Genomic DNA, 27,796 nt, shown 5'->3' on the forward strand with positions numbered 1-27,796 from the left:
TGAATGAGAGCTGGGAAGAGATCACAGCTACAATGGGAGGAGCATCTGTCTTTAACATATAGCATTGTAATGAAAGCCTGTGTGCCTGCCTGTGTGCCTGCCTGTGTGCCTGCCTGTGTGCCTGCCTGTGTGCCTGCCTGTGTGCCTGCTTGTGTGCCTGCCTGTGTGCCTGCCTGTGTGCCTGCCTGTGTGCCTGCCTGTGTGCCTGCCTGTGTGCCTGCCTGTGTGCCTGGCTGTGTTCCTGCCTGTGTGCCTGCCTGTGTGCCTGCCTGTGTGCCTGCCTGTGTGCCTGCCTGTGTGCCTTCTCAGACCCTGACCCCAGCGTTACTTACATTAACTTTGATTGTAATTTCTTCTCCTCTCTCAGGCTGCAGCGATTCCTTGCGGACTTCAGGGACCTGACCAGCTGGGTGACCGAAATGAAAGCGCTCATCAACGCTGACGAGCTCGCTAACGATGTGGCTGGAGCCGAGGCTCTGCTGGATAGGCACCAGGAGCACAAGGTAAAGTAGCGTGCACCCCAGGTGTGGCGGCATCATCAGCAAGCGTATCTCTTACCAAAGATAGAAGTAGTGGTTCTCCGAAGACGAAACTGGTAACTCACACACTGGAAGACCTCCCATGTAGTTGGCATTAAAATACTTTGTGTAGGGGGCAGAATAACGTCAGATGTCAGGAACGGAAACCGACTTTGCATAAATACAGATAAGCGAGTGCACCAATATACAGTTCAGTGCAAAGTGCTACTGCATACAATATTAGAAAGGAGGTGCACAAGAGGCCTAGCTCGAGGCATAATAAGGGGGTCTGCTCTTACAATGAGACTAAACACATGGGTTCAGTGTCCCTACAAAGCAATACGATGGCACTTGTCTCACCAAAGGTTTCTTCATATTGAGGCAGCAGACTCCTGGTTTATGCTCATTGCAGCAATGATGCAGGTAGTGCTGTGATTCTGTGAAACCGCTGGGTGCAGTCGGTGAGCACAAAGGCATTTCTTTTCTTGTTTAATATTGGCTGCGGTTTGAATAGTCTGTTTTGAATGGCGATTCCATATTTCACTAAGCATTGCTTTTTCATATATTTTGCAGGGTGAAATAGATGCTCACGAGGACAGTTTTAAATCTGCGGATGCAGCGGGACTGCTCTTGCTCAGTGCTGGACATTATGCCTCCGATGAAGTCAGGGAGAAGGTAAAATTACGCTGGGAAATTCCCCCCATAACAGCTGTCCTGATATGGCTGTCGTTGAACTTTATTATTCAGATTGTCTATCGCTTGGCTTAATTCTCCCCACCTTTTTTTCCCCAGATCACCATCCTAACAGAAGAGAGAGCTACCCTTCTGGAGCTGTGGGAACTCCGCCGACAACAGTACGAACAGTGCATGGACCTGCAGCTTTTCTACAGAGACACCGAGCAGGTGGACAACTGGATGAGCAAGCAAGAGGTGAGCTGGCCCTCTGTCCTTCAGCCGTGCTGGGGGGAAAGGGGGAACCTCTGCATCATTCTGACCTCTCCTTCCATGTACTAGGCCTTCCTGCTCAACGAGGATTTGGGAGATTCTCTGGACAGTGTGGAAGCTCTTCTGAAAAAACATGAGGACTTTGAGAAGTCTCTCAGTGCCCAGGAAGAGAAAATCACGGTAAGATACAGCTCCGTACGTAAAGGGGGCCCCCTTTGAGTTTGCGTCTGTCATCCAGACTCTGTATATACCAATAATGGACGAGCCCTTAAAGATCTTTTGGGTTTGGTCGATGCTTTTAGTTGATACATTTTTATGGATGTGTCTTTTATATGATAAAATGAGACCCTGGTTAGTGCCGAGGTTTAATACGTGATCTCTTTGCAGGCCCTGGATGAGTTTGCTACAAAGCTGATCCAGAATAACCACTATGCCATGGAGGATGTAGCTACTCGCAGAGATGCGGTAAGCGTAGGAGGTCGGGCGTGGGTTTATCCACATTAAGCCACCCCAAAGCTGCGACGGTTACATGTGGATCATGGAGTTGGAAAGTTGTTGGGGGGTTTCCCCCCCTCCCTTGGCGCGAGCACCGACTTACCGCTCTGTGCCGTTTCAGCTGCTGAGCCGCCGTAATGCCCTCCACGAACGGGCGCTCTACCGCCGCACCCAGCTGGCAGACTCCTTCCACCTGCAGCAATTCTTCCGCGACTCGGACGAGCTGAAGAGCTGGGTCAACGAGAAGATGAAAACTGCAACGGATGAGGCATACAAGGTGGGGGTGGAGGGGGTTCGTGTAGGTCCAGGGCAGGGACGGACAACTCCAGTCCTCGAGGGCCACCAGCACGTCGGGTGGTAAGGATATCCCTGCTTCAGCACAGGTGACTCAATCAGTGGCTCAGTATTCTTCTGAGCCACTGACTAAGCCACCTGTGCTGAAGCAGGGATATCCTTACTACCTGACCTGTTGGTGGCCTTGGAGGACTGAAGTTGGCCACCCCAAGCTTTGGAAACTAAACTTGCCCAGTGCTGCTTACTGCATTACCTTACAAAGCTTTGTAACGGGATCGGGCTCGCCTTGGACCCTTCTTGGACCCAAATGCAATTGGCAACCTTTATTTTCCAAGTGTCAAAATGCAGTTCAATATAGAATTAAACTCAACCCGTGTAGCCCCGACCCCTGAGGCTTATTCCTTTGTTTTATAGTCGACTTCTGCCCACTTAGTGACTGTTCGTAGTGTCCCCCCCCCCCAGGGTAACATTCTCCTGTTCCCACAGGACCCGTCCAACCTCCAGGGGAAGGTGCAGAAGCACCAGGCTTTCGAGGCGGAGCTCTCTGCTAACCAGAGCCGCATCGAAGCTCTGGAGAACTCTGGGCAGAAGCTAATCGATGTCAACCATTACGCATCCGACGAGGTGGCCACGCGCATGAATGACGTCATCACGCTGTGGAAGAAGCTGCTGGAAGCTACAGAACTGAAAGGTGGGACGTGCAGGCGTGTTCTCTAACCCAGGGGAGCTCAACTCCAGCCCTCAATCTCCCCCCCCAACAGGTCAAATTTTCAGGATATCCCTGCTTCAGCACAGGTGGCTCTGATTGAGCCACCTGTGCTGAAGCAGGGATATCCTGAATTCCTGGCCTGTTTAGGGGGAGTGGGGGGCCTGAGGACTGGAGTTAAGCTCCTCTTGCACCCCCCTGTTGCCGCCCCCCCTCTCCTTACCTGCTCCCGGGCTTCGGCGGCCCGGTTAGAGAAGTTGCAGAGGCCTCACGCCTTCCCCGGCATTTTATTTAAATGCCTTGGGGAAGAGCGCAGGGCCTCTGCAACCGCCGCGCCTCCAAGTTTGCACTCCCCTGCTCTACCCAATGGAAAGCCAAGGGGAAAAGGCGGCACGAGTTAAATGTCATGTTTTACCTGCTGATACCCAGGTATAAAGCTGCGTGAAGCCAACCAACAGCAGCAGTTCAACCGTAATGTGGAGGACATTGAGCTCTGGCTGTATGAGGTGGAGGGACACCTGGCTTCAGATGACTATGGCAAAGACTTGACCAATGTGCAGAACCTGCAGAAGAAGCACGCTTTGCTGGAAGCGGACGTTGCAGCTCACCAGGTACTGGACTTTCAGAGAGTCCGCTCTGCATCTGATGTATATTGTCCATAGGTTAGGAAGATCACGACAACAATCTTTGGATTCACTAAACTCTTGTTACGTCAGTGCACATAACGTGGCAATATCCAAAAACGGGACCGGATGTTCGGCTCCCCGAGCTAACGTCCTATTGACGAAGCTATATGCAGCAGCCATAATTGAGCTCATAATCTTACACTTAATTGTCACGTTGTCAACATGTTGACTTTGTACCGTGCCGTTATGCAAGAATTGCCGTTAATCAGCGCGTGATATCTGGCTTTTGCTGGCGCAGAGAAGAGGAGCAGGAATTCACGCCATGTTCATTAAATAATGGTGAGCTGGAGCGTTGCACCCATCCAGACACTGCTAAAGCCCTATTTCAGGGTGTGGATGCAAGCAACGCTGCTAGGATTAACTGGCTTAACTCCAGTCCTCAAGCCCCCCCCAACAGATCAGGTTTTCATGATGGGATACCCCAGCTTTAGCGCAGAAGTTCTGATTGAGCCACCTGAGCTGAAGCATGGATGGATTATGTCACCTGTGCTGAATCAGTGATATCCTGAAAACGACCTGTTGGGGGAGGGGGCGGGGTGTCTTGAGGACTAGAGTTTAGCCATCCGGAGTTACCTGACATATTACTTCCCTGCTTCAACCTTAATGGATTTATGGGACGCTGAATTTGTATAAAATTTCCACCTCATCACGAAGATCCGGTTGGCGTTACGTTTTGTTACTGTCCAGGGAGGATATGTGTTTCTTATCGTGATCTTAACTTGGGCCTGGCAGAGGTTTAGCTAGGGGTCCTCTGCTCCCCCATTGAAGAAAGCGTTACAACGTCTTCTGCACGCCAGCTGGATGAAATACAATGTTGCAAGATGACACAAACAAGTCCCCCCTTTTTCACCCACCCCGTAAGGAGGCCCTTGCCCACAGGATCTTAAAATCATCTGGGTGAAGTCTGGGATCTTTCTGATTTTTTGTTTGTTTGTAGGATCGTATTGATGGAATCACCATCCAGGCGCGTCAGTTCCAAGACGCAGGCCACTTTGACGCAGATAACATCAGGAAGAAGCAGGAGGCACTTGTTGGGAGGTACGACACACTGAAGGAGCCCATGGTCGCCCGCAAGCAGAAGCTGTCCGATTCTCTCCGTCTGCAACAGCTTTTCAGAGACATTGAAGACGAGGAGACCTGGATAAGGGAGAAGGAACCCATTGCAGCCTCTACCAACAGGGGTAAGGGCTACTGATTTTGCTTACTTGTGTGTGCACATTTGTGACCCCTTTGATGTACCCTTTCTGATCAGATGTGCAGACCGGTCTGGGGGATAACAAAGGAAATCTGCTTTCCACTGATGTCCTTCATGTGCTTTTTGGTTGTTTCAGGCAAGGATTTGATTGGTGTCCAGAACCTGCTGAAGAAGCACCAAGCCCTGCAAGCCGAGATAGCCGGACACGAGCCCCGCATTAAAGCCGTTTCCCAGAAGGGAGACTCGATGATCAGCGAAGGTGAAGAGCGACTTTAAATCCTGGTTAAAAAAAAAAAAACATTGGGTTTCGGCGCTCCTTGGTCGAATGTCATCCCCGCCTTACCTGCTACCGTATTGTAATACACTCTGCACTCTGCTTTGTAAGCAGCACGCAGACCAGAATTTTATTTATAAAAATGTGTTACCAGGAAGTAATACATTGAGAGATACCTCTCGTTTTCAAGTATGTCCTGGGCACAGGGTTATAAAAAAATACATGGCTACATTAAAAGAACAGGGTTATGCAGTGAATTCATGGACAGATGGAGTTGGAAAATTGGGTACAGGGGATGCCGTATCCAGAATGCCGTAAAACTATCTGCCAGGTTTGCATTGCAGAGGTGGCTTGTTGAATGTCTCCCGTATATAATGTTAAAGCTCTGAATATTGCTAAAAGGGTGTATATGCCGAGGTGTATGTGTAAGCTTTAGAGCCTCTTCTACTAGACCTGTACCAATTTCAGCTCTTGGCTGAAGTTCTAGACCAAGTGTGGTCAGCTCCAGTCCTCAAGTGCCACCAGCACGTCAGGTTTTCAGGATATCCCTGCTTCAGCACAGGTGGCTAAGTCTTTTGACTGAGCCACCTGTGCTGAAGCAGGGATATCCCTAATACCTGACTTGGTGGTGGCCCTTGAGGACTGGAGTTGGCCGCTCCTGATGCAGCTGATGAGTGATCTTGGTTTTTTTTCATGTGCCGACTCCCTTGCCCTCTGAAGATGGTCCTGCGATGGCTTTTTGTTTAGCCCTCATTATACCTTTCTTCTCACCAGGCCACTTTGCTTCTGACGAGGTCAAGGCGAAGCTGAGGGAGCTGACCCAGAAGTGGGAGTCTCTGAAGGGCAAAGCGTCCCAGCGCCGGCAGGACCTGGAGGACTCCCTGCAAGCGCAGCAGTACTTTGCCGACGCCAACGAGGCCGAATCCTGGATGCGCGAGAAGGAGCCCATCGTCGGCAGCACGGACTACGGAAAGGACGAGGACTCGGCCGAGGTGAGAAGTCCTCCCGCGTCAGCCTAGACCCGGTGGGCGTGCTCCTCCATCGCACGCCTCCCTCATGTGTCGCTCTTGTTCTTCAGGCGCTTCTGAAGAAGCACGAAGCTCTTATGTCTGATCTCCGCGCATATGGAAGCAGCATCCAGGCCCTGACGGAGCAGGCTCAGTCCTGCAGGGTAAGTGTCTGCGGGAGGGGTTTGTGTGTCAGACGGACCTACAAGATATAATGCAGGATACTATCATTTCCTGTTTTATTACATTTATTTTTGAGGCGATAAGAACGGGTGCTAAAATTGGTTTCAAGAAATAATGTGCAGAGGGAATGGTTTGTGTCCATGTGACAATAATGCAACTGCCAGCAACAGATCCCCTGTGTCTATAATAACTTTATTTCATATGGCGCTTTTCTCCTAATGGGACTCAAAGCGCGTCACAGTTACAGTATAGCGCGCTGGGCGCAGCACATAGGATTATTACAGACACAGCCCCTTTCATGTAGAGTTTACAATCTATATGTTTGGTGCCTGAGGCACAGGGAGATAAAGTGATTTGCCCAAGGTCACAAGGAGCTGAATCCGGGAATTAAACCAGGTTCCCCTGCTTCACACTCAGTGGCATTTACAGTCCGTATCGTTACTCGCTGAGCCGCTGTCTGTGCGTGTATATAAAACTCTATTTGGAGAGATTGTGCCCTTTTTAACGTTGACCGACACCGCTGCGTGGACTCTAAGAGCATATTCCTAACTTGTTCTCATTTTTAGCAACAAGTTGCCCCAACGGATGACGAGACTGGGAAGGAGCTGGTGCTGGCACTGTATGATTATCAGGAGAAGAGTCCTCGGGAGGTCACCATGAAGAAGGGCGACATCCTCACACTGCTTAACAGCACCAACAAGGTAACGGCCCCCCCTCCTCCCTTAATGAGTAACATGCGCGTCTGAACGGGGGGGAAAGCTGCATTGTAGTGAGGTGCCGCCTGAGCAATTCCGATCATCATGTATCTCTACTGCAGGACTGGTGGAAGGTGGAAGTGAACGATCGGCAGGGCTTCGTGCCAGCTGCGTACGTGAAGAAGCTGGACCCAGCGCAGTCTGCATCCCGGGAGAACCTGCTAGAGGAACAGGGAAACATCGCTCTGCGACAGGAGCAGATTGATGGCCAGTAAGAGCCTTCTCTCATTGTTTAACCCGCTCCCGGAGGTCCTCTCAGACTAGAGAAGCAGAAGAAGGGAGACGGGGAAGGAGATGGCTAGAACTCCTCCGTGTAGATTTCATGCTTTCACTTCCAATATTCTACATGTCGTCCCACATTCCCCCGCTTCCCTATATTCTGCATGAAACCAGGTTTACAACTAAGAAATCACACACGCCTCTATTTCTACATATGATTTCGCTGTCTCACTTATAATATAACTCGGGGGGTAGCCAACTACAGTCCTCAAGGGCCACCAACAGGTCAGGTTTTCAGGATATCCCTGCTTCAGCACAGGTTGCTTAATCAGTGCTTGCCTGTGCTGAAGCAGGGAAAACCCGGAAACCTGACCTGTTGCTGGCCCTTGAGGATTGGAGTTGACCCACCCCTGCTCTAACCCATACTAGTTTGGGGCTGTAGGACTTGGTCCCGCGCCAAACAACCTGAAGATCTTCATGTGCTCCCCCCATTCACAGCTACAGATCACTGAGCGTTCGCATGCATCTCCTGCCTGTGACTGATTTCCCCCCCCCCCCCCTCCCCTCCCATTATCACGTCCTTCTCTGTTGCTTACATCATTGTCCTTGATTTAATCACCTTGAAATTGTTGCATCTCGTAACCTGCACCTCCCTGTTCAGCACCACCTGGATGGAGCAGCACCTCTTTCTTTCGTTAATCACACTAATTATTTGCATGCTTTTGTTTTTTTGTTGCTGTGCCTCCTCTTGTCTGCGCAGGACTCTCTTATCTAAGGAAGCTGGCAGTGTTTCTCTGCGTATGAAACAGGTTTCAGAACTGTGAGTAGAAATAGCCATGTTTGACCCAGCAGTTCTATCTGTTGCTCACCCAGTGCTTTTCTTGGCTATATTGGGTTTTACATATGTTCTATGGAGGAACAGGGTTAAAGACCGCATGATCAGTGATGCTGCTTGCATAGCTAGAAAAACTGGAACGATGACGGGGACGCTGGCTGCATCTTTGGGCCAACATCAGCACTTTAGCTCCTAAGCATGAGCACTTCGGAAGATTGGTTACAGAAACTTCAAGGCTGCGGGTGGCATTTATAAAGCAGGGTTGTGACATGTCAGAGGTTGACTTGTTCACAATTCTTGCTACTTAAACACTTTGGCTCAGACTGTTCTGCGGGGTTTTCTAATCCTGTCATAGTTCCTCTGGTGTCTGTAAGGGCACCACGTTACTAAAAGTATACACCCTGGAAAGTAATAACTGCAAGTTTAAACAGGTATTCCATGTGACATTGGGCTACGTGTGGAATGGTAGGGACTATTTGGACCTGTTAGATTTGGGAAGAAGGCCGTTAGTCGCAGCAGAGTATTGAGACCTTTTGTGACAATTGTCAAAGCAAGACTGACCTTTTAGATCAGTGCCACTCGTGACCTACCTGCCACCTACAGCTCTGCAAGGCCCTTTAATTTGTGCTGTTTATAAAAACAACGAATAAGTAACATCAGCATTAAAACTGAATGCTCTGGAAGACACCTGATGAACTGCCCCAGGTTTCCTGATCGGTTATACAAAAGTTACAATGGGAAAAAGCAAGAGCAGCCATTTTCACAGTGTTGCCCCAAATGACCGCATCACGCTTGTTGTCATGCCATTGGGAAGTGTGCATGCTGTCTTGCTGCAACTTAGTATTGTCTAGTTGTGGGTTGCAGCTTGAGGTGTCTCGGCGGTGAGGTAACGCTTTGCGGCTTAAAGGATGTGCAGATGCTGTAGGAATTGTGCTGTGCGCACTCGGCAGAAGCGGCTTACTGGGCTTTTCATCGTGTGATCGTGTTCCTGACGCTGAGCTTTTGCTCCTCCTTGTGCTCTGCAGGTACCACAACATCCTGGAGATGGGCGAGAAACGCAAGGACATGCTGGGGAAGAGCTGCAAGAAGTTCATGCTGTTCCGCGAGGCCAACGAGCTGCAGCAGTGGATTAACGAGAAGGAATCTGCTCTCACCAACGAGGAGGTGGGCACGGACCTGGAGCAGGTGGAGGTGCTGCAGAAGAAGTTTGACGATTTCCAGAAGGTGAGTTTGGACATTGCCCATCTACATTCTTCAATCCGGTAACACGAAAAAAGGCAAAAGTTCTGATTGGGGGGGGGGGAGGGGAGGAGGGGTGCCGTTTTAACAGCCCTCCCCATCGACGTCGCAACGTCCTGTGACGCTGCGTAGTCATAAGGTCGCTGCGTCCCATGACGGTACGAGGCGTTGTCGTGGCATGTGATGTCTCGTCACCATGACGCCACAACGTCGTTGAGGATGGCTGCTCTTATACAGAGGCCCCCGCTCTTTCCCGGCAATCGGCTCCATTGGTGTGGGGAAGAGCGCGGGGCCTCTGTAAGCGCGAGACCAATTCTTGGGTGCAAATGCGCACTTGCACCCCTCCCCTGGTTGCGCTACTGAACATGAGTATTACAAATTCACACATTTTATATAAAATCGAAGTGTATCCGCTTCTATATTTAAGCATTGCCAAACTGCTAGTTGTGCCAACATCTGGCTTCTCGGCAAGAACTCTTTGCATTGTGGCTGCCGCAGGATGCATACTTTAATATGTGTAAAGCGTTATTTTTGTGGGACATAAATGGAAAGAGGGTGTATTTGGCGAAAAGAAAATCAATGACTCCTAAAATAATTATCGGCATATATTGGTACGACACGATTCATGTTCTTACACGTGGCACACCGTTTCCTTTCAATGGCGTGCGTCGTGTTCATACATATGACCGCGTTAAGAATCCTTTCCTTCTACTTGCGATGTCTTTTACACCAAGAAAAACGTGACGGCTAATTTTGGCACATTTCTGGCTCACAAAAGTGGCGGGTGCTTTTCCGGTTTTGTTACATGTGCGCCACCGACAACATCCAAGCTCTGCCTCTTAACTCCGCCCCCAGCGTCATTCTCTTCTTGAAAATAAAGTCGTAGAACAACATGACAAAATCTGTTTTATACTGTGCCGCGCCAAGACACGGCAATTTGTTGCGATTCTGTGCGTCAGTTTTGCAACAAAATTGCTTTAAGCAACACTTTATACATAAGCCGTCTGATCTGACGTATTTAGGGGATTGGTGGGTAGTGCTCTGGAGACCCTCAGCTGTTGGGCATCGCAGGAGGCATTTGATATAACGGAAACACAATAATGTGAAGCCATGACGAGATCTTAGCGAAGCGATTTATACATCATGTAAACTAATATCTTCTCCAACTGTTTCCTTTAAGGACTTGAAAGCGAATGAATCGCGCCTGAAGGACATCAACAAGGTCGCCGACGACCTGGAATCGGAAGGGCTGATGACAGAGGAAGTGCAGCCAGTGCAGGCAGTGCAGGCAATGCAGACACAGGTGTGTAAGAAACAGACCCTGCCCCCCTCTCCAGAGAAACGCCGCGCGGGAATGTAACAAGCCAATAACGCCGCACACCACAATGTGTTGGCACAGAAGGGAAGCCCTACACACCAGGCCAAATACTGAGAACAAAACCGCACATACTTTTATTCAACAAGAACACAATGTGTCCGTGTATAACAGGGGATGGGCAACTTCAGTCCTCAAAGTCCACCAACAGGTCAGGTTTTAAGGATATCCCCTGCTTCAGCGCAGGTGAATCAGTCGGTGGCTCAGTCAAAGACTGAGCCACGATTGAGCCACCTGTGCTGAAGCAGGGATATCCTTAAAACCTGACCTGTTGGTGGAGCTTCAGGACTGGAGTTGCCCACCTTTTGCTGTATAGGGTAGATGGGTACATTTCATCAGTTACACCAAACAGTGGTTTATTTTTAGTACAGAGACGATGTCCTCCTGCACTGTGCATAGTATCGCCTGCGATTCCCCAATGCTCTCACCCGCCTGCGATTCCCCAATGCTCTCACCCGCCTGCGATTCCCCAATGCTCTCACCCGCCTGCGATTCCCCAATGCTCTCACCCGCCTGCGATTCCCCAATGCTCTCACCCGCCTGCGATTCCCCAATGCTCTCACCCGCCTGCTTTTATATTCTTATAACTAAGCCTTTATTTAAATCATTTGACCCTTTTTTTTTGTTTTGTTTTTGTTTCAGGAGGTGTACGGGATGCAGAGGGTAAGTGTCCGGGTTTTTCTGGGTTTTGAGATTAGCAGCGTTTGTGGGAAGTGACCTTGCTATTAGTATCTTTTATATGCATGGCGCCAACCTATTCTGCAGCACAGTACAAAGTGGGAGCACGGACAATACCATTGTATGACAGGTACATGTATGTTAACACACACTGAAACAATAGGATGGCGGTGCTTCACCCAGCCAGCTTACATAAGGCACTCCAACGGTTTAAACGGGCAATCCAAGCACTTTTTATCCTTATTTATTTTTTTAATTTTATTTACGCAGGAATGAAGCAGGGCGTCTCCAGAGCTGAACGCTGTTAATTTCAGCTTCGGGGACCCCCTGCTTCCAGAGATACTTGCCTCCGAAACGGGTGCCAGTAGCCGCTCTGGCTGGGTAGCAGGGTTCACATAATGGCCGCTTTTCAAAGCTCCCACGACCGCCGCTTGGATTTCTCCTGTAACACTAGTAACTCTTCGTTGAATCTCCTTGAGTTATTTTATTTAAGTGGCTTCTTCCACGATGGTTAACAGATAAACATTTGCCGTGTGCGCAGTTATCGATGACTCACTGCGTCTTGCTTTGCAAATAGTCTTTCCACCTTCTGCACTGTGCCCATCTTACAATGCCCGTCTCCTTTGTGTGTTGTGCAGGATGAAGGCGACTCCAAGTCCGCCTCTCCGTGGAAGGTAGGAGTCCTCTTTTGTCTGATTCTTATCCTCAATTTCCTTAGACATTATCCTGTTTCCAAGTGCATTGACTTTGTGAGAATTGGCTAAATTAACATCAAAACCCGAAGTTAAAGGAGGTTGCTGACTTCCCAAAGCAAGTGCTAGGCACAATGTTATCTCCTCGTTGTTGTTTTATAATGCGATGTAACGGTCTTGGGTATATTGTACGTACGCACGAATAACGTTCTATGTGCATCTTTTTTGACAGTCTGTTCGGACGGCCGTTCACTCTGTGGCTACCTTCAACTCTATCAAGGTAGGAACCTCTGATTCCTGTAGTGTGCGTTTCTACATTGCTCAGAGATTGTGCCCTGTGTGTGTGTCGCTATTTCTTATAAAATGACCTGTTTGGAGGTTCTTGAAGACTGGAGTTCAGCACCCCTGCCTTACGACATGTTAATGCAGGCTTAATGCGTTCTGGTTTCAGTACAGCTCTCTCTAGCTTAGCCTTTAACGCCATTGCGGTTTACGTTTTCCTGCTGGGTTTCTCTGCTGCAGGATCTGAATGCGCGCTGGAGATCCCTGCAGCAGATGGCAGAGGAGAGGAGCCAGCTTTTGGGCAGCGCCCACGAAGTCCAGAGATTCCACAGGTAATGTGCCATGCAAGAGCAGGGCCCGTGTGCAGTCACCAGTCTTACCGCGCCCAATCACTGAAATGATTGTGTGCCACCTTCGCTGACACAGATATAAATGTGTTACATTGTGTGGTGCATCACAGACCTGTTACTGTTGAATTGTCGTAGTACAAGATTTTCACAAGCTGACCTATGAATGAGGCCAGTAATCTATAGCCCAATGGGAATCAACAATTGATAAGTACTTCAACATGTTTTGTTATTTATTTTTACTGTCGCCTTTGCTACCGCTGATCGATTCACATTACAGAATCAGTGACCAAAGTCAAACTGATATGGGTCCCGAGGGATGTAATAGCGGTGCCTGAGCTGATCCACTGGTTCTGTATCACTTTGTCCCAGCTGTACAATCCGTTTAATGTAGCATCAAAAGCTTGATGGAATATGTAATAAAATGGATAGGAAGCTGAAAGTGACCCCACTGTGTGCTGACGGACATGTCCCTACCCAGAATCCTCGCCTGCATTTTCACAAGTGTGTGTGACAATGGTGACGGACCTAGGTTTGGGGCCCTTTGGAAGACATGCAGAAGCACTAATGGCTGTTTTTTGACTTTTTAAAATGTTCCTAAAATCTGTCTGTCTTGCAGAGATGCCGATGAGACAAAAGAATGGATTGAAGAGAAGAATCAGGCTTTGAATACAGACAGCTATGGACATGACTTGGCCAGTGTTCAGGCTCTACAGCGCAAACATGAGGGGTTCGAGAGAGATCTGGCGGCTCTGGGAGATAAGGTCAGGAATCATCCTAACTCGTGCATAAAAGACCTTCTCTGAGAGACGACTCCTGTATTCATTCTCAAAATCCCCTTTGTGTTTGTGTTCTAGGTCAACTCCCTGGGAGAGACGGCCGAGCGTCTGATCCAGTCGCACCCAGAGTCTGCTGAAGACATCCAGGAGAAATGCACGGAGCTCAACCAGGCCTGGAACAGCCTCGGCAAACGTGCCGACCAGCGCAAGGAGAAACTGGGAGACTCTCACGACCTGCAGCGTTTCCTAAGTGACTTCAGGTAAAGAAACCATTGCCGAGAGCCATCAGTGGCATGTCGCTGGCATAAAGGTGCCGCATGGAGGGATTTGGCAACTCTTGTGGCACACCCACATTTTGACACCAGTTGGGGGTGGCGGTGGGTGCAATGGAGTAAATGTATTGGTTTGACATGTGATACGTTGAAGTGACAAGCGTATAAGGGGGGGAAGTAAAGAAAGTGTTTTTCACATGCCTTCCTCGCCAGTCACGCCTCACAAATGCCCTGACTGATGATTGCGACAAACGTGTGCTGGGAGTACTGGCCTTTGGTCTACAACATGAGTTGTGTAATAGCGGGGAGCGATGGTCATATCGTTTATGCCGTCTTTGGCAACTTGCAATGTTAGGTTTCCTTAGATCTGCAGAGGGGTACGTAGGGATAGACAATGGGTGGGCAACTCCAGTCCTCAAGGGCCACCAACAGGTCAGGTTTTCAGGATATCCTAGCAACAGCAGAGGTGGCTGTCTTTGACTGAGCTGAAGCAGGGATATCCTGAAAACCTGACTTGTTCAGGACTGGAGTTGCCAACTCTTGGTATATACCCGTCTTCTGGGTTCAAACGTAATGGTAATAAAATATACCACCACTCGCTAATAGTACTTGCTGACATGTACTGATTCCCCATTGAAACAATCTTTTGTGTGCTCCCAGACTCACTAATACCTGTCTAACTGTTCTTGTTCCATCCCACAGGGATCTCATGTCTTGGATTAACGGTATCCGGGGCTTGGTGTCATCCGATGAACTCGCCAGGGATGTCACTGGAGCCGAGGCTCTGTTGGAACGGCACCAGGTCAGATACCGATACGGCGCACGGCCTACCTTTGAATCTCTGCGGCTGCTGGAACTAACGAAACTGTCTTTGTTCCTGCCTCCCAGGAGCACCGCACAGAGATTGATGCCAGAGCTGGCACTTTCCAGGCCTTTGAGCAGTTTGGGCAGCAGCTGCTGGCTCGTGGGCATTACGCCAGCCCAGAGATCAAGGAGAAGCTGGATGTCTTGGACCAGGAACGCGCAAGCTTGGAAAAGGCCTGGGTGCAGCGCCGGATGACGTTGGATCAATGCTTGGAGCTCCAGGTAACGTCCTGTCACAGGCGCAGCGTCTGATGCTTCCAGTGACTTCCTCCTGCACCCTCCTTACCCGTTTCTTCCCTGCGCACCACCCTGCAGCTCTTTAATCGGGACTGCGAGCAGGCAGAGAACTGGATGGCAGCCCGCGAAGCCTTCCTTAACAGCGAAGACAAAGGGGATTCTCTGGACAGTGTGGAGGCGCTTATTAAGAAGCATGAAGACTTTGATAAAGCCATTAATGTCCAGGTAACACACGCAGCCAGCTGCAAGAAATGGGGGCGGGTCATAGTGGGGAGGCTGGCTTTAACATGCATGTGTTTGCAGTGCTCCAACTATTACCTCGAGTGGATCTTAACCAACACTTCAATGTATTATCCACCTTCTACCTGTCCCCACCTTCACCAAATCACCTTCATCTAAACGGTGATTTGATATAAGCCTCTGTGTTGCACCGTAATGAAGTCTGTGGCTTTTCTGTGCGACAGGAAGAGAAGATCGCTGCTCTGCAGTCTTTTGCTGACCAGCTGATCGCTGCCGATCACTACTCCAAAGGGGACATTGCTTCCCGCCGCAATGAGGTCCTGGACAGGTGGGTTTTGCTATCGGTTGGAGGTTGGGTTTTGGGTTGGAGGTTGGGTTTTGGGTTGGAGGTTGGGTTTTGGATTGGAGGTTGGGTTTAGGGTTGGACGTTGGGTTTTGGGTTGGACGTTGGGTTTTGGGTTGGACGTTGGGTTTTGGGTTGGACGTTGGGTTGGACGTTGGGTGTTGGGTTGGACGTTGGGTTTTGTTTTGGGTTGGAGGTTGGATTTTGGGTTGGAGGTTGGATTTTGGGTTGGAGGTTGGATTTTGGGTTGGAGGTTGGGTTTTGGGTTGGAGGTTGGGTTTTGGGTTGGAGGTTGGGTTTTGGGTTGGAGGTTGGGTTTTGGGTTGGAGGTTGGGTTTTGGGTTGGAGGTTGGGTTTTGGGTTGGAGGTTGGGTTTTGGGTTGGAGGTTGGGTTTTGGGTTGGAGGTTGGGTTTTGGGTTGGAGGTTGGGTTTTGGGTTGGAGGTTGGGTTTTGGGTTGGACGTTGGGTTGGACGTTAGGTTTTGTTTTGGGTTGGAGGTTGGATTTTTGGTTGGAGGTTGGGTTTTGGGTTGGAGGTTGGGTTTTGGGTTGGAGGTTGGGTTTTGGGTTGGAGGTTGGGTTTTGGGTTGGAGGTTGGGTTGGAGTTCTTTCTCTCTGGCGGTTGATTAACGCCTCTTTGCTGCAGGTGGCGCCGCCTGAAAGCTCAGATGATTGAGAAGAGGTCCAAGCTGGGAGAGTCTCAGACATTGCAGCAGTTCAGCAGAGATGTGGATGAAATTGAAGCCTGGATCAGCGAGAAGCTGCAGACCGCCAGCGACGAGTCTTATAAGGATCCCACAAACATCCAGGTGTGTGTGTCACGGGAGAGGGGACAATATGGGTGCTCTCTCTATAGTGCAGCCCCAACTAGTGTGAGGTTTTACAGCAAGCTCTGATAGTGCAGGCTCGCCATGTACAGAGACGCATACACGGTTACGTTTTGCCAGGGCTCCTTAACCTCTTCTTGATGAGCCTGTCACTGACCAGGGGAGTGCAACCCAAAATGTTACTGTGCACCCAGGAAGTAAGGTTTACAGCTGAATGCTCAAAGGATTGTGACGGTGGCATTTCCTGCTGGAATAACATATAGAACAGGGGGGGCCAACGCCAGTACTCAAGGGCCACCAACAGGTCAGGTTTTCAGCACATCCCTGCTTCAGCACATGTGGCTCATTTAAAGACTGAGCCATCTGTGCTGAAGCAGGGATAGATTGAGCCACGTGTGCTGAAGCTGGGATATCCTGAAAACCTGACCTGTTGGGAGGGTTTGAGGACGGGTGTTGGCTGCCCCTTCTCTAGAAGGTTTGTGTATTATAAATAATTAGTACAGGATGCCACTCAAGTGAAGTGAATTTCAGACAAACGTGTGTGTGTGTGTGTGTGTGTGTGTGTGTGTGTGTGTGTGTGTGTTGACATTTCAAAACTCTAAGAATTGTCCTGCAAAGCGCTTCCCAGCGCTGTATAACATGACCGTGCAGCAGAAAGGGTGTAGGAGAGAGAGCGTGATGGAGGGACGGACATTTGTGAATTATTTATAGGTAATAATCACAGGCTGAGGATAGGATAGTGTCCTGAGCTTGTGGGGACATGTGCTTAATAAGGCCCCAAACTGCCCCTCACTGTGTGCAGACCGCATGGGGGGAGGGTACAGCTATCACTGTGACAGCTTTTAAAGTCATGTCCCACAATGCCTTGCTGCTGTTGATGCAAAGCATTGTGGGGAGCAACTTTGGAAGCTTCTGCTGTAATTAACGGCTATACCCACCACGCTAAGGTGCAGTTTGGGGCCTAAGTGCGCAGTCCCCACACGGGCTCAGACCCCTCACGTGTACCCCCCGTTTGGAATCACTGGTCAATACATTCTTACAGGAATAAAGATGATTTGAGTAATGTGAGTGGGCTGTGCTGTATCATTGTACTCAATACCTTTTCTTCTTAATCTGTTTTATAGCTTTCCAAATTGCTGGTAAGTTGTTAGGATTTGCATCATTTTCTGTGTGTCTCTCACCTGCGTGTGTAGCCACAACTGTTTGGTGTGTTACTCCATCCGTGTGGGCCCAGCCCTCCATGTCTTTATTTTATCTCATTGCCATCAGCTCCCGCTGGCTTTTTATTTCGTTGCCAATTCTTCCATGGACGTTTTGTTTTATTCTTGCAGCAGGGCACGTTCTGCATGACTTTCATTACAATTCCCACTGTTCTGTGGGTTAAAAAAAAAACCCGTGTCTGGCTGCTTGCCTTGGCCACACCGGTGAGAGGTGGAGGTACAAACTGCACTATGGGTGGGGTTGTTAAACCCCTTTGGTTGGCCCTGCAACGCATTGCAAGGCCAAGGGGGGGGTATGTGGCAGGAAACAGTCTCATTGTGTGCAATGACTCTTCATGCAGAACGTGTGTTCAGCGCTAGCCCAGTGCTCTGTGTAATGTTGCCTTTGTGTAGCTCATGTTAATAAAGTCTTGTGTGCCCCGTACATCACCAAGTTATAGGCAAGACACAGGGTTCCTCGCCATCCCTGCAAAAACCTTCCCAACTGTCCTGAACCCTAACCAAACGCCCCAAACTCCAGGACATTGCCATCGTTTTAAAGGGTTAGAGAAAAGGATTTAACCTGACCCCTTTGAACTGGAATCATTTGATCCTGAGCTGCGAGAATCTGGGCAGCTCACAGGGGATCGTATCCTCTGACCAGTCTCTTATCCGCCGCCCCGCAGAGCAAACACCAGAAGCACCAGGCGTTCGAGGCCGAGCTTCACGCCAACGCTGACCGTATCCGCGGCGTCATAGACATGGGGAACTCGCTGATCGAACGCGGCGCCTGCGCCGGCAGCGAGGACGCCGTGAAGGTGAGCAGCTTTTGAGACGAGGTTTTGCTGCGGGATTTCCGTGGATCTGTAAATCGCAGCACTGAGGGGCGGTGGTACCCAATCTTTCTCTATATTGCTCCTGTCTTTATGAAGGCAAAGACTAGTACAGGCAGAACAACCTAAACCACGGGCGGTTAACGCCAGTCCTAAAGACCCCCCTCCAGGTCAGGTTTTCAGGATATCCTGGCTTCAGCACTGGTGGCTCAGTCAACAACTGCACCGGTGCTGAAGCAGGGATATCTTGAAAACATGACTTGTTGGTGGCTGCGGAGGACTGGAGTTGCCAACCCTGACTTAAACTACCCAATTGACAACATTTTCCTCTTTCCTCCCCCCCCCCCCCCCTCTACCCCTTTATATCCCACCACATCCTGCCTTATGGTCCTTCTATATTCCAAGGATCAAATCCCTCTGGGCACTGCGGTGCAATATTGTAGCAGTCCTGGCACGGTATTGCAGGGGCTTTTCCTCACTTTAACGGAAGAGGGTGGTGTGTAGGGCTGACGTTGCAGGCGCTCAGCGGTTGTGTGTGTGTGTGTCACAGGTTCGGCTCGCGGCTCTCCACGATCAGTGGCAGTTCCTGGTGCACAAATCTGCAGAAAAGAGCCAGAAACTGAAGGAAGCGAACAGACAGCAGAACTTTAACACCGGCATCAAGGACTTCGATTTCTGGCTGTCGGAGGTACGAGGAGTGCAATGGGGGTAGGAATGGAGGATCTCCTCTAGCAGGAGGCAGGGAGGGGGAAGCTTGTCCTGTATTTCCTTTACCAACGCGCGTGTTACTTTATGCCGCCAGATCGAGGCTCTGCTGGCATCGGAGGATTATGGGAAGGACCTGGCGTCCGTGAACAACCTTCTTAAGAAGCACCAGCTGTTGGAGGCAGATATCTCTGCCCACGAGGTGAGGGAGGCCCAGGGGCTCTGTGGGAACTGGTTGAGAGCAGCCAGCACCGAGGTTTATGTACATGGGATTTGCAGAAGTAGCATCATGTGCTAAGCCGCAACACTGGGGAGAAGCCTCCTTAATAAAGAGAGATACACAGAGACAGACGTAGCAGGCTTACCTGTTCCCTTTTTTTGCGGTGGGAATTCTTATTGTAACTCTGATATAATATTCCATTAAATATACAGATAATGTTGATTTAGAAATCTCATTTAATATACATATATAAAGTTCAACGCACTTCTCCAGAATGGAATAAAGTTGTATCATTTTTGGGAAGGATATACTTTTTATACGTGATCTTGTGTTGGTAACTAATGGGTAATTTTGGAAGTGGCCTTTTGTAGCCTATTACAGAATAGCAGCGAGTCCCACAGCCCCCTCGGGCCTGAATCATGTGCTGCTCTCTCTCCCCTCCCCCACAGGACCGTCTGAAGGATCTGAACGGGCAGGCGGACAGCCTGATGACCAGCAGCGCCTTCGACACCTCCCAGGTGAAGGACAAACGCACCGCCATCAACGACCGCTTTCTGCGCATCAAAAGCATGGCCTCTGCCCGCCGCGGCAGGCTGAACGAGTCCCACCGCCTGCATCAGTTCTTCAGGGACCTCGATGACGAGGAATCCTGGATCAAGTATGTGCACTGGGGGCTGTGGGGCAGGCAGGGGATCAGGCATTGTGGGGCGGGCAGGGGATCAGGCATTGTAACCCCTTCAGTGCTAAGCGTTGGTGTACGTTTATGTAGTCCCCTCTCTGGAGAAACCAGCGTGGAGGGGGTTAAAGCTTATCCAAGGGCTCTTGCAATACAACCATTCGTTGCTGAGCAGTTTGACCAATCCCGAATCTGGCCCTGGAACCGTTTTTACAAGAGTCTTCATGCAGTTGGCACCTGGAGAATGAGGACCAATTAATCACCGTGGCACAGTTATCACGGTGGTGTGATCCTGCAATAACCACTCCATTTTGTGGCGCTCAGGGAGAAGAAGCTACTGGTCAGTTCGGATGATTACGGCCGGGACTTGACGGGTGTGCAGAACCTGAGGAAGAAGCACAAGAGGCTGGAGGCAGAGTTGGCCGCTCACGAGCCGGCCATCCAGGCGAGTACAGAGATAGGGGGGGCACTTCTCCGGAGGGAGCTCTGTTAGACGCATTAACCATGATTGAGCCAAGACCTCAGCTGCTGCTGATGCTTCATTCTGTGTTTCTAGTGCAGTAAGTGGAGCATACAGGATCAGTACTAGAAAACAAATCCTCACCTGGTACCGCGAGGTCTGCCAGTCTTTGTATTGTACCTGTTTGCTGCTGCTGCTGATTTGCTTTCTGTTACTTCTCTCATGCCCTGTGCCATCTCTTGCCGCTTCACTTCCTGCGAGTCATGATGACATCATTAATATAGGTAACAGCTGAACCGGAAGTGGAGTGCGTGTAGCGTGGTGTTTAGACGCCGCAGGACAAGGTTCACGAAAGAAGCCGGTTTAGGGAACCGGACTGTAAAAATCAATACAAACTATGCCAGGGGTTATCAGCTCCAGTTCTCAATAACCCTGCAACAGGTGAGGTTTTCAGGATAGCCCTGCTTCAGCACAAGTGACTCAACCAGTGGCTCAGTCGAAGCCACCTGTGCTGAAGCAGGGATATCCTGAAAACCTCACCTGTTGGGGTGGTCTTGAGAACCCCTGAACTAGGTAGTAGACATAAGGTACAGGAGGAAGAGTTCCTTTGCTGTGAGAGCTCGGAAGGAAACACGTGGACTGGCAGCGATGCTCTTTCTCCTGAGGGGTCCTATAACTGATGTGTATTCGGTGACACAGGGAGTGCTGGACACTGGTAAGAAGCTGGCGGATGACAACACTATTGGAAAGGACGAGATTCAGCAGCGCCTGGCGCAGTTTGTGGAGCATTGGAAGGAACTGAAGCAGCTGGCAGCCGCTCGGTGAGGGACAAGCAGTCGTGGGTTAAAGGGTCATTCCCTCCTGGGATGAAAGTATACTGATGGCAGTGACCTGTTAGAGGGGGGGAATCTGGGTGATGCCTTATTAGCAAAATCCAACACCAATAAAAAAAAGATAGTTGTTTTAAGGTCGGTTTGTAAACATGGGGAGGTTTATAGAAGCCAGTTACATTGGTAAATTCTGCTTCCCAGTCGGCTGAGGGGGGGTAGGGTGAGAGTTGCACCTTTAATAGCACCAGAGCTTCTTCTGTGACCCCTTCTCTGCTCTGCGATGGTTTGCTGGCCCTCATGGCAGGGAAAGGGATTAAGAAACTTGGTCTGCAGGAGGATTGGCCGTGTTGACGGGGGGTCTCCGGTTCCTTCTGCAGGGGTCAGCGGCTGGAAGAGTCTCTAGAGTATCAGCAGTTCGTAGCCAATGTGGAGGAGGAGGAAGCCTGGATTAATGAGAAGATGACGCTAGTGGCCAGCGAGGACTATGGAGACACTTTGGCCGCCATCCAGGTGAGAGCCAAGCACAGTCCTGACTCCATGGGACCATGGCAACAACTTCACAGGTGCTTCTTCCTCCTGCCCAGAGGAACAAGGCCTCAGTATGGGATGTCCCAAAGACGACTCCTCTAAAGATACTATTAAAATACACTCTTTCTGTTTAACCCTTAAACAAGCTTTTTTTTAATGGCGTCTTCATAGATCCATCCGTTCCTTCTTTGCCCTTCTTGCATTCTTAGGCTTTTGACTATTTTTTAACACGGCTGTAATTTTCTTCTGTGGAAGGCATGTGACCCCTGTGATTAAGACCCATGTTTTCTAAGCTACACTATGCCATAAGATGCTTTCGGACACCGGAAGCAAAGGCAATGGGGCATTAAGGTGTCTTTCGGTGCCATAGGGGTTGTGTAGAATAGCACTGCTTGGTAAACATGGCCCTTAATGAAATGATTTGTAATAAGTCTGGTAGACAAGCGATATTTTCTTTAGGATTGTTGTAGTTCGCTATGATCCTGGCTCCCGAACGTGTCGCCGCCTTGTACTAAGCTGACTCGATGAGGGACACTTTGTACGCTGACCCGATGAGGGACACTTTGTACGCTGACCCGATGAGGGACACTTTGTACGATGACCCGATGAGGGACACTTTGTACGCTGACCCGATGAGGGACACTTTGTGCGCTGACTCGATGAGGGACACTTTGTACGCTGACCCGATGAGGGACACTTTGTACGATGACCCGATGAGGGACACTTTGTACGCTGACCCGATGAGGGACACTTTGTACAATGACCCGATGAGGGACACTTTGTACGCTGACCCGATGAGGGACACTTTGTACGCTGACCCGATGAGGGACACTTTGTACGCTGACCCGATGAGGGACACTTTGTACGATGACCCGATGAGGGACACTTTGTGCGCTGACCCGATGAGGGACACTTTGTACGCTGACTCGATGAGGGACACTTTGTACGCTGACCCGATGAGGGACACTTTATACGATGACCCGATGAGGGACACTTTGTGCGCTGACCCGATGAGGGACACTTTGTACGCTGACCCGATGAGGGACACTTTGTACGATGACCCGATGAGGGACACATTGTACGCTGACCTGATGAGGGACACTTTGTACGCTGACCCGATGAGGGACACTTTGTACGCTGACCCGATGAGGGACACTTTGTACGCTGACCCGATGAGGGACACTTTGTACGCTGACCCGATGAGGGACACTGTACGATGACCCGATGAGGGACACTTTGATGTTGTAATCGCCACTTTTTTCAGAACCTATTTGTGTGTTTTCAGGGCTTGCTCAAGAAGCACGAGGCGTTTGAGACCGACTTCACCGTGCATAAGGACAGAGTGCATGACGTCTGTGCTAACGGAGAAGACCTCATCCAGAAGGTGAGTGACCTGCGTGTGACCAGGCAGAGCCGCCCCAGGCAGGAAGCCGCTGGATCTTAGTACTGACCGTTTGTTCCCTCCCTAGAACAACCACCATGTGGAGAACATAAGCGCCAAGATGAAGGGACTGCGAGGGAAGGTGGCGGAGCTGGAGAAGGCGGCCGCGCAGCGCAAGGCGAAACTTGACGAGAATTCTGCTTTCCTGCAGTTTAACTGGAAGGCGGATGTAGTGGAGTCGTGGATCGGTAAGATGCAGTACTGAATGTGTAACCCTTTCACTGCCCAAGAGCGCGTATTGCTTCCCATATCTGTTGTACACGTATGCCGTAATGGAGTACGATGGGATCGCAGATGGTGAACAGAGTAGCGCACCACTCTTACCATTGTTTAGGTCATTGCTTTATTTCCTGTATCAAAGGCTCAGTGTAGGAATACACCTTCATCAGGAGTTACAGTATGGTAAATAACAAGACTAGTTTCCCACTCCATTCACCATCTCTACATATGAGCAGTAGTAGTAGCTGCATTGACTGAGCACCCAGCTGAATCCTACACACAAGGTATGCATAGTTTCCCTTATATTAATTGTATTAGAGGATCATTCATGCCAGTTGTCAGTGTGATGGTACATGGGGTACAGAGCATCACTACTTAAAAAATACATATATACACACACCCCGTTCAATTATATATATAAATATATATATATATATATATATATATATATATATATATATATATATATATAGCCTATAGGGAACCATGTTAAAAATGGTTTTTTAAGCAAAAAGTGGCACTGAGTGCTCATTTGCATGTCATTTCCCAGAATCCCTTGCTGCAGTGGAAGTGCTGTATGCTGGGTGATAATGGGGAAAGGCGGGGTTGCATACCTGCCTAAGACATGCAGATGAGCATACAGTTGTATTTGCGCATATATATATATATATATATATATATATATATATATATATATATATATATATATATATATATATATATAAAATGGACTTATTAAAATGTCGTCTTTTCGTCGTCACGGTATAAATTGTGCGAAGATCTTTCCAAAATAAGATTCAAAGAGATTGTCCCCAGTGTGTAACATACGAGACTCGGTAAATGTCTTTAATCCCCAGGCGAGAAGGAGAACAGTCTGAAGACGGATGACTATGGGAGAGACCTGTCCTCCGTGCAGACTCTCCTCACTAAGCAGGTGAGTGGAGACTAGAAGCAGGCTGCTAGTGTGATGTCATTAACAGGCGCCACTGACCGGCCTGTTCTCTCTCCCTGTGTCTCAGGAGACCTTCGATGCCGGGCTGCAGGCATTCCAGCAGGAAGGCATCACCAACATCACCGCGCTGAAGGACCGCCTGCTAGCTGCCAAACACGTGCAATCCAGAGCAATCGAGACCAGGCACGCCTCCCTGATGAAACGCTGGCACCAGCTGCTGGATAACTCTGCCGCACGCAAGAAGAAACTGCTGGAGGCTCAGGAGCATTACAGGAAGGTGAGAGCAGGGCCCTGAGGCTTCCATACTCGCTGTAAAAGCAGCCTCGTATTTCCCATTTCTTCAGCTCGGCCCACCTATTATTTTACCAGTCATTTATTTCTCCATTTACTCTGCCTCCACCACCTCTGCTGGGACGCTGCTACATACATCCACTACCCCTTTCAGTGAAGTAAAACAATTGCTTTCAGTTTTCCTGCAAGGTGACAGATCAATGCTGCTTTTATCTGTCTTTGTGGGAAGGGAATACTTGTACGTAGCGGCAGATGGAGTTAGTGTTGGTTATGAATATACAAACGACACTTGTGCTGTGTGATGTTGATCAAGTCCCCTTATCTATCTGTGCTTTAATGTATGTATGTCTTTATATAGCGCTGTTAATGTACACGGCGCTTCACAGCAGTAATACACGTGACAATCGTATAAATAACAAATAGTACAAATAACAGATCATGGGAATAAGTGCTTCAGACATAAAAAAAAATTATCATTTAGGACAAGAGAGGAAGTATGAGGAGCTCAGGTTTTGCCATGTTAAGTTTCAGTCGGCGGAGGGCCATCCAGGATGATATAGCAGAGAGATATTCAGAAACTTTAGTCTGTACAGCAGGTGTATGGTCGGGTTGAGAAGTAAATTTGTGTGTCATCAGCATAGAGGTGATATTTGAACCCAAGAGATGTGATTAGGTCACCAAGTATTCGATTGTAAGCTCTCCAGGGCAGTGACTCGTAATGCAGTATAAGAGTAAAGTATGATCATATACACAACATAGCATTGCAAACCACAAAGGATGCTGACTTTAACCCGAGGACAGCCGTGCTGAAGGTACGATGCTCTTCTTCTCTCAGGTGGAGGACTTGTTCCTGACATTCGCCAAGAAAGCCTCCGCATTTAACAGCTGGTTTGAGAACGCCGAGGAGGATCTGACGGATCCCGTGCGTTGCAACTCCCTGGAGGAAATCAAAGCGCTGCGGGAAGCGCACGACGCCTTCCGCAACTCGCTCAGCTCTGCGCAGACAGACTTCAACCAGCTGGCCGAGCTGGACAGGCAGATCAAGGGTTTCCGGGTGGCGTCCAACCCCTACACGTGGTTCACCATGGAGGCTCTGGAGGAGACTTGGCGCAACCTGCAGAAGATCATAAAGGTAACGCAACACCAAGGTTTTTAGTCCTAGAAGCCTTACTGTGATGAGGCCTCCATGCTTCGCAGTCACCCTTAGAGCATGTGACCCTAGAAAACCAGGCCGTACAGCACCAGTGTGTTACAATACTTACAATTAATGTCCATATTTATTTTGACTTAACCCCATGCAGCGTGTTGCCGGCTTCACTGGCTCTGAAGTGGTTAAAAAGGGGGGTTACAAAACGATGCCACACTAAATCCTACCTCGGGGGATGGTCACCAACAGGTCAGGTTTATAGGATATCCCTGCTTCAGCACAGGTGGTGCAGTCACTGATTTAGGTTTAGTTTCCAAAGCTCGGGGTGGCCAACTCCAGTCAAGGGCCACCAACGGGTCATGTGGTCTTTGACTGAGCCACTGATTGAGCCACCTGTGCTGAAGCAGGGATATCCTGTAAACCTAACCTTTTGGTGGCTCTTGAGTACTGGAGTTGCCCGCCCCTGCTCTTCCTTATTGTATATATATATAATGTAGGAGGAGAGATGCTTTGGCGGCTGAGTGTGCATTGGTGTGGGTATTTGAAACCTGGATACAGGATCCTGACGTAGCCGCCGCTTGGTTTTCTAGTCTGGGTGCAGCTGCGACGTAATCCTGCTGAACAAGAGGCAGCTTTGAGGAACTTGTTTCTTTTTGTGTTCCCCAGGAACGGGAGCTGGAGCTGCAGAAGGAGCAGCGAAGGCAGGAGGAGAACGATAAACTGCGGCAGGAGTTCGCCCAGCATGCCAATGCTTTCCACCAGTGGATTCAGGAGACCAGGTTACAGAGACAGTTTGCTCATAATAATAACAACTTTATTTCATATAGCGCATGTCTCCCAATAGGACTCGGAGCGCGTCACAATTCCAGTATAGTGCGGGACACGTAGGAATGTTACACACACAGCCCCTGCCCAGATGAGTTTACAATCTGTGTTTGGTGCCGGAGGCACAGGGAGATAAAGTGACTTCCCCAAGGTCACACGGAGCCGACACAGAATTAGAACCAGGTTCCCCGGCTTCACACTGTCATTGTTTACAGAGTCGGTGTCTTTGCTCACTGGGCCGCTCTCATTCCTCTTACTTGTATTGATCTTTGTGTTTATGCATCTACATGTAGTTGCTTTAGCAGTTATTCCAAGATGCTCATTTATTTGTGAAGACTTGTACAAGTTTGATGCTGACTTTTCTTTGTGTCTTCTCGCCCTGCTGCTGCCGCCTGCATTTCCCTCTGTTCCCAGGACCTACCTTCTGGACGGGTCAGTACCGCTAGTTATTCATTTCTTGTTGTAATATGTTACCCTTTGTACGAGTGGGTTGATTGAGATGTGCTCTGGTTATCCCATTTTCTACACATCCCTGCATATTCAATGTCACCCATCCATAAGGTTATATAAAGCTGTGTGTATATAAACCGCTAGCTAGAGGGACTGGGCTTCGTGCATTGCCAGGCTGCTTATTACATTCAGCAATAGCACAAACGGGACACTCGCCTTGCGAGGGATTGTCGGGGTTCGAAAAGAACATTGTGCAACCGCCGGTAACCGGCAAAGGCGGCCAGTTTAATTCTGAGCAAACCCAACTTTCTAATCTAGGTCTGAAATACATTCTATCTCTCTCTGATATTAACCGGGGTATATCAAGGTTAAACTGGCCATATTTACTCCGCAATCTTCTGCCAGAGGATACTTGAAGAGGCCAAACAGCCCATTGAAGTCAAGAAGCCTGGAAGTTGTTCCCCGTGGTGTGCTAATGGGCAGAGGAGGAGGCCCCAAGTGTTTCTTATCTGCCGTCAAATTCGGCAGAAGACGGCTTAGTGAATATGAGCCGATTACTGCAGCATTTATCTTGAGGCAGGGGTGGCCAACACCAGACTTCAAGGGCCACCAACAGGTCAGGTTTTCAGGATATCCCTGCTTCAGCACAGGTGGCTCAGAGGATCAGTGAAAAACAGTCTCTGAGCCACCTGTGCTGAAGCCGGGATATCCTGAAAACCTGACCTGCTGGTGG

At 49.4% G+C, this 27,796-nt stretch overlaps 1 protein-coding gene across 8 annotated transcripts in view; it reads left to right on the forward strand.

Annotated features, from left to right (window-relative positions):
- The window catches only part of SPTAN1 (spectrin alpha, non-erythrocytic 1), a 49,432-nt gene that overhangs the window by 18,772 nt on the left and 2,864 nt on the right, over positions 1 to 27,796 (forward strand). For 2 of the 8 annotated variants that reach the window (XM_075578595.1, XM_075578598.1), the window contains exons 9-51: positions 368 to 503; positions 1,092 to 1,193; positions 1,311 to 1,448; positions 1,533 to 1,643; positions 1,851 to 1,928; positions 2,080 to 2,235; positions 2,739 to 2,943; positions 3,388 to 3,569; positions 4,582 to 4,825; positions 4,976 to 5,098; positions 5,888 to 6,105; positions 6,192 to 6,284; positions 6,870 to 7,004; positions 7,121 to 7,269; positions 8,038 to 8,097; positions 9,138 to 9,336; positions 10,532 to 10,654; positions 11,369 to 11,389; positions 12,043 to 12,078; positions 12,329 to 12,376; positions 12,619 to 12,710; positions 13,345 to 13,489; positions 13,583 to 13,764; positions 14,479 to 14,578; positions 14,665 to 14,862; positions 14,956 to 15,102; positions 15,342 to 15,445; positions 16,107 to 16,269; positions 17,412 to 17,426; positions 18,173 to 18,304; positions 18,870 to 19,007; positions 19,122 to 19,226; positions 19,694 to 19,902; positions 20,245 to 20,369; positions 21,084 to 21,201; positions 21,588 to 21,720; positions 23,024 to 23,122; positions 23,208 to 23,367; positions 24,256 to 24,332; positions 24,418 to 24,627; positions 25,477 to 25,773; positions 26,455 to 26,567; positions 27,028 to 27,045. In XM_075578595.1, the coding sequence (XP_075434710.1) occupies positions 368 to 503; positions 1,092 to 1,193; positions 1,311 to 1,448; positions 1,533 to 1,643; positions 1,851 to 1,928; positions 2,080 to 2,235; positions 2,739 to 2,943; positions 3,388 to 3,569; positions 4,582 to 4,825; positions 4,976 to 5,098; positions 5,888 to 6,105; positions 6,192 to 6,284; positions 6,870 to 7,004; positions 7,121 to 7,269; positions 8,038 to 8,097; positions 9,138 to 9,336; positions 10,532 to 10,654; positions 11,369 to 11,389; positions 12,043 to 12,078; positions 12,329 to 12,376; positions 12,619 to 12,710; positions 13,345 to 13,489; positions 13,583 to 13,764; positions 14,479 to 14,578; positions 14,665 to 14,862; positions 14,956 to 15,102; positions 15,342 to 15,445; positions 16,107 to 16,269; positions 17,412 to 17,426; positions 18,173 to 18,304; positions 18,870 to 19,007; positions 19,122 to 19,226; positions 19,694 to 19,902; positions 20,245 to 20,369; positions 21,084 to 21,201; positions 21,588 to 21,720; positions 23,024 to 23,122; positions 23,208 to 23,367; positions 24,256 to 24,332; positions 24,418 to 24,627; positions 25,477 to 25,773; positions 26,455 to 26,567; positions 27,028 to 27,045 (5,637 nt within the window). The remainder of the gene's footprint in view (positions 1 to 367; positions 504 to 1,091; positions 1,194 to 1,310; positions 1,449 to 1,532; positions 1,644 to 1,850; positions 1,929 to 2,079; positions 2,236 to 2,738; positions 2,944 to 3,387; positions 3,570 to 4,581; positions 4,826 to 4,975; positions 5,099 to 5,887; positions 6,106 to 6,191; positions 6,285 to 6,869; positions 7,005 to 7,120; positions 7,270 to 8,037; positions 8,098 to 9,137; positions 9,337 to 10,531; positions 10,655 to 11,368; positions 11,390 to 12,042; positions 12,079 to 12,328; positions 12,377 to 12,618; positions 12,711 to 13,344; positions 13,490 to 13,582; positions 13,765 to 14,478; positions 14,579 to 14,664; positions 14,863 to 14,955; positions 15,103 to 15,341; positions 15,446 to 16,106; positions 16,270 to 17,411; positions 17,427 to 18,172; positions 18,305 to 18,869; positions 19,008 to 19,121; positions 19,227 to 19,693; positions 19,903 to 20,244; positions 20,370 to 21,083; positions 21,202 to 21,587; positions 21,721 to 23,023; positions 23,123 to 23,207; positions 23,368 to 24,255; positions 24,333 to 24,417; positions 24,628 to 25,476; positions 25,774 to 26,454; positions 26,568 to 27,027; positions 27,046 to 27,796) is intronic. The other 6 variants (XM_075578596.1, XM_075578601.1, XM_075578597.1 and 3 more) reach the window with 3 other exon arrangements.

The sequence above is a fragment of the Ascaphus truei genome, chromosome 21 (assembly GCF_040206685.1).
Source record: "Ascaphus truei isolate aAscTru1 chromosome 21, aAscTru1.hap1, whole genome shotgun sequence".
Lineage (NCBI taxonomy): Eukaryota > Metazoa > Chordata > Amphibia > Anura > Ascaphidae > Ascaphus > Ascaphus truei.